At 32.5% G+C, this 6,135-nt stretch overlaps 1 protein-coding gene across 2 annotated transcripts in view; it reads left to right on the forward strand.

Moving 5' to 3' along the window:
• LOC124352937 overlaps window positions 1-1,679 on the forward strand; it is a 43,479-nt gene extending 41,800 nt beyond the window's left edge. For both annotated transcript variants that reach the window (XM_046802671.1, XM_046802670.1), the window contains one exon: window positions 721-1,679. In XM_046802671.1, coding sequence (XP_046658627.1) covers window positions 721-810 — 90 coding nt within the window. In that variant the 3' untranslated portion in view covers window positions 811-1,679. The remainder of the gene's footprint in view (window positions 1-720) is intronic.
• The last annotated feature ends 4,456 nt before the right edge of the window (window positions 1,680-6,135 follow it).

Below are 6,135 nucleotides of genomic sequence, written 5' to 3' on the forward strand. Positions count from 1 at the left end.
ATCAATTTTAAACTAACTTTGCAAATGCCTAATGTTTTGAAATTTGGGTCATAGCTCAGAACTGGAAAAAAATTGTATAATTTAAAATTTTTTTCTTTACATAATAAGCACTTGAATGTACTCATACAAAGAATGGGATTTTGGGCATTTGACATTGTTGTGTTACAAAATATACATTTTACGAATGTTACATCTCATGAATGTTCTTTTATTATGTATTAATTTCTCTCTTGATGAAGAGGATAGATTTCAATCCTCCAAATGTTGTGGGCAAATGTCCGAAATCCCATTATACTTTTAAACCTTCCATCGTCAATAACAAACTTTAAAGAAAGAATTCATATGACTATGTTGATATACTTAGAATATTGCCCTTGTTACAGAGGAAATAGCTTGTCACTTGAAAATCAATTGATGTTTGTTTGTTACTGAATAATGCAGTTTTTGTTTATTTGCATTATTTTGCAGGTGCATGTAATCTGGGTTTATGTCTTCTTGTGTATAGAAAATGTCACAATAAATTTATTGATTATAAAATTGAGATGTATGCCCTTAAAACTTACTTGTATATTTTAAATGAGCTGAGCGTTAAGTGGATCTTTATCACCATTTGATGCCTCCTGTGCTGACCTAAAGTGTGGTGTGATTTTAACCTTCGAAGTATGTTTGAATAATACTTAGTATTATTTGAGTTTAATAGAAAATATTTATTTTTTCCAGATCTTTGTAGTCGATAACAAAAAGGAGTTACATGCAGTGCCATTTCCAGAAGAATTGAAACTCCATTTTAACACAAATGGTAAAGATTGAAAGTAGCTAGTAATGAGGAAGTTTTTAGAATTGTATTTACAGAATACAATTGGGCATTATTGATACAAATATTGTATCCCATGTTGAAGTCAAAATCAAATTAGTTGTTTACTAATTAAAGTAAAAGAATAAAGAATCGCCCTACTAGTATATCTATGCTGGTCTGTGAGAGTGACAGAGAGCATGTCAGGTGTTGCTTGGAGTTTTATGCATACCCAACCCAGCCATATGACTAATCTAGGTTTTATAAATTTAACGTAAAATAACAATACGTTAACAATTATTATAAAATGAGTTCTAATAAGATTATAAAACTATATACTGGTTACATCGAGTTTTTTTTGTTATATGTGGTGAGGTACTAGAACTTTAAATTAGTTTGAGAAGATAATTGACATTTAATTCTATACAGAAATAAGTTCCAGGAACAGAAAATAGATTGATACAAATGGACAACCATATACATAATGAAATAAATACATTAATGAAATGACATTAAGATTAACAACACTGTTGGTTTATATTGTACCTGAAATTCATTCTAGTTTTTCTATAAATTAATGATGGCTTATTGTATGTAAAATGAATGAATTGGAATGAATTTGTACCATCAAAAGCTTGTTTTTGATTAATGACCAGAAAAGAAACTCAACATTAGGTGCCAACTTTGATAAAGACCTCATAAAAGCGTCTTATCAAAGTTACAGTACTCTTCTAAAGATTGATTAATGATGCTATCATATAATTAATGAATTAGATCAACCATGGTAATGTATATTTTTGGAGAGTTCTTTGCAAACTTGTTCCTTGTATATATTGTAATGTATTATTTTAGTTTTGTACAATAAAAATAGATATTTGTAAATTTTCGTATATGCCTTATTATTATAACAACCATATGTTTTCTGGTTCACAGTGTGGAAAAAAATGTGTATCACAATAAAAATGTAGGCATTTATGCGTTAATGTGGAGAGTCATTACTGTGACAGGAGTAAGCAATCTCCTACCAAGGCTGAAATATCTAAAGATTTTAACTGAAGTTTCTACTCTATAGTAAGAGATAGATTCAATATTTCGTCAAGTTTCAATATATGAAAAAGGTTATTGGAATAATTCTAATCGAGTTTTTATATTTTATATAAAATAATATTTCACAGATTGAAGCAACATGTCTGGGATTTTAATATATCATTTGTACCAAAAGTTCCATCCTCCCATCCCAACTTATGGATGGTTGGAAATTTTCAATCTCTTTTGGAAATACCATTACTCATGTTTTTCTATTTAATGACATCCATATCTCCCAAAAGAGAGTGAGGAGGGCAAGTAAATTTTGGGTGAGAGGTAGTTAATTGTAAAGTGAATAACATTTGGATATTCCTACAAATTTTTAAAATAGCAACTTTTCAACGTTTTAACATAGAGGATGTGACTGTGACACCCAGTATATTCAAGAAGGGATTTCCTGAAAGAAAACTAAACTTCCTCAATACTTCCATTTAAAGCTGAAGGTTGTTTTGGGCTGATTTAAAAATGTTATCTTTAAAGCAGTTTAGCTGATTATTGTATGAAGGTCGCAAAGAGGGCAGCATGTCCTTATCACCACGACAATTTTCTTCAAGAAGTTGAAATATTCAGCAATGTCAATTAAGTCCCAGTAAATAATTTGTTTAAAGAATTGTATGTCAAATCATTGTGAAAAAAGAGAACTCTTCAAATACTACTTAAAATTCTCAGCCTATGAAATTTCAGTTCAAATGTGATTGTTTTCTTCTTTGTGTGGATTGACACATTTGTGCAAAATCTTTTTGTTTAAGGGCATTCTTTCTATGCCAATGGCATTTTAATTGAGAATGCTTAATTTTTTAAGAGAAAATGGTCAAACCCACTTAGATATTTTATTGAACTTCCTGGGAATCGAACCCGTGACTCTCAGTTAGAGCCACAGTCTTACCCTTACGCTATGGTGAAGGTCATAAAAGAGTGTAGCTTGAACTGTTTGGCCGTTTTTCTGTGAAAACGGAAGACAACTAAAGGCCGGGACACACATACCCGCACCGCGCCCCGAGTCGGCCGTGTGTTGGCCGTTATACGGTGAAAGAATTGCAGCGCAGTTTTCAACCTGCAAGTCCACACTTGCCGTCACACGTCACCGATAGTTGAAGTTTGAATTTTTACGGGCACTGTGCGGTCTACGAGCGGCATCATATGTTGGTTACTGTTGCGTTATTCTTTTTAAAACTATTTAAGTAGTCTAAACGTTCTATTTTATTGAATTATATAGCCTACTAACTCTATATCATGTGTTCGTGTACAAAATCATATTTATTTATAAAAGTTTTACATTTTTTTACCTTAGAGTAAACTAGTCATAATTTCTTATTGTGCTAAAATTACAACAAATTTGAAAACTATGTTGAACATTAAGTGATTTTAAACAACTAAATTCAAATTATGTAAAATCTATAACAAGTTTTCATTAATTAAGAAATAACAAGCATGTAATTATTTGCGCAAAATTCTATTTATCTTATATTATCGTATATTATTATATACGCTGTTACTTGATAAATTTATTCCGGTATTTTTTATGGGTCATATTTAGAATGTTTCTATGACATTTTAATTTTTTATTCTTTTCACTATAGTAAAGTAAAAATAAAAATATTTACAGTAAGATTTTTCAAGCAAGAAAAACCCAAGTTCTTCTCCAGTATATATTTGACAAATATTTACTATGTTTTATAAATTATTATAAAAAGGCTTGCAAAATGGTAAACTCTCTGGCCTCACATTATAAGCTCTTGGGTTTAATACAAAAATACCAAACATAATATTTATAGTGTATTTGACTGAAATTTATTACAATGAAAACACAATGAACAAGAATTATAGGGATACAAAATATATCCAAGATAATGTTATTTACAAATTTTACATACTAGCTGATTGTACCAAGCTTTACTGCAGCATTGCAATGTTTCATTCGCCACCAGTCGCGTAGTGAGGATTTTGGCGCCATGGAGCGACTCAGTCGCTGGCGCCCCTTCCCCAACTTTTTACCTACATGAATCAATCAGTGCCGACAGTTTACCCTCACTACCGTAACAAACCTTTCTTGGCCATCATTTCATCAGCAATGTAAGGCGTCTTTGACCAAACATCATTTTTTATAATAACTTACAGTCTACTATTCTTTATAAAGTTTTGTTCCTTGTAAGAGACCTAGTTTACGTGTATAGCAATATGTATTTAAATCTCAATTCAATTCCATAGAAAGTACAAATTGGAATGAAAGTACAAATTTTCAATATATTTAATAAATATGTATTGAAAACCCTAGTTTAAATTTGAGCACATTATCTAAAACGTGAACATAGTAGTTAAGTAGTTACAAAACCAACTCGCATATTACTATCTTAACTAATCTTCTTTCGTGACTTCATGCTAGCAAACTGTGTTTATTGTGTCGTCCAAGTTGATGTGCCTGGCTCTGCTGCGCTCTATAGATTATGGTTGCCAAGGCACTCAGACGTTCTTGGGACATGGTGCTGCGAAAAATAGTTCTTTATCAGTTTTAAGTTTTGAAAATGATCTCTCTGCACTTGCATTTGTAACAAACAGGTAGTGTCAAAAAAATCAAACAAGCATTCTACAACATCTGGAAAGGTGGAACCAACTTGAGCACGCACTATTAAAGTATCTGCAAGATCCCTTATACTTTTGAGTTTTTCCACGCGACTTAAAAAACAAGTTTTTAGCCTTACAACTGTGGACCTAAGTTAAGGGAAGACGACATCTTGGTAGTTTAATATCAAAATTTTGCTTGATTCTAAGATTTCTTCATCACTTGCTCCAACTAAAACAGAAGGCTTCAGACATTGGAAACTACTAGTAATGTGAGTAACAGCCTCAAAACGCTTTGTCAGCTGTGTTGTGATTATGTCAAGGCTACGGTTGAACACCTCAACCCGGAAACGTTTCTCATTGTCTTTTAATAGGGTCATCAACTTGCACTTCATCAAACATTCTGTCTTCTTTTTTGTTCTTGAGTCAATGAAATGTGGTACAACTTCCCATTGCAAGCAAAGCTTAGTTGCATCTGCTTTAACTGTTTGCCACTCATTCCTAAGTTTGTCAATTTTTGTTTTGAGATTTACGAGCATTTTTGTTGCGTGTTCCAAGTCTTCTTCGGTACTTTTTAAGTTTTTTAGAAATTATGTCCATAGTTTCAAGCAACACACTTTCAATAACTATTAATATTACTATGATATTGAAAACAACAATTTGATAAGTATTCTGATTTCTGGCTTTCCACTTCCAAAAAGCCCCCGAACGCTTCTTCTATGACTAGTTGTACTGGCCTGTCGCCTTCGTCAGTTTTTATCTTTATATAACGAAACACTGTACTCAGCTGGTCGGTTTTCGCTATATCTTGAGTTGTATCAAAGATAATAGACACATAGGGACTTTTTTTTCATTTCTTCCTTGATTTCTTTTTTTATCTTCTTTGGAAATCAGGTTGAATCAGCTAATTTTGAATCTGAAGAATAAGGTAGTTAACACTACGTTTTGGTAACTTAATTAAATCTGCAAGGAACTGGTCATATCTTGCTAGCATATGTATTATCTCAAGGAAATTTCCTTTCGATTTAGTTGCTTCTTCATCGTCATTACACAATCTGTGCTCTCTCAGTGGTAAGTCGTTTGTAGCTAACGTAATAATGACGTCCACCACTCGCCTTAAAACTTGTCTCCAGTAATCAGTGGCTTTTTTTAATCTCCTCCAGATTCTCACTATCAACTGTTAGGCCTAACTGCCAGCGATAGTATATTTCACACAGGCAATTGCATGACTTTGCGAATCTTCTTCATGGTCTTTTATGTTTCGACCTAAATGTGCCCAATCAGACGTACCTTTCGAAAATCCCCACATCAGTATAGGCCATATTGAAAAGCCAGCATGGCTGACAATAGCAAACATTGAGGATGTTTGAATAGCATAACCAATTTACGTTTTATTCTCAATTGGTTTTCTTTATTCTCTTGACAATACCATTTCTCGTCAAATCCCCTATTTTTATTTCTCCCTTCTGATTTTTTTTGAAAATGGCCCTTTAAGTCTGATGAGGGCCTAATTTTATTATTTGCCGTTTTTGTTTGGCTGTAAGAGTGTTTTCAAAAATTACCCTTATCAGAAGAACTTATAACAGCTGTTACATTTTCTTTAGGTTTCAACTCGCAATCGGTACCTTCAGCTTTAACTAGGCCTACCTTAGAAAAAGGTTTCCTGAAGAAGGACGTGGTCTTCTGCATCTTCAGGT

This window comes from Homalodisca vitripennis, chromosome 1 (genome assembly GCF_021130785.1).
Source record: "Homalodisca vitripennis isolate AUS2020 chromosome 1, UT_GWSS_2.1, whole genome shotgun sequence".
Lineage (NCBI taxonomy): Eukaryota > Metazoa > Arthropoda > Insecta > Hemiptera > Cicadellidae > Homalodisca > Homalodisca vitripennis.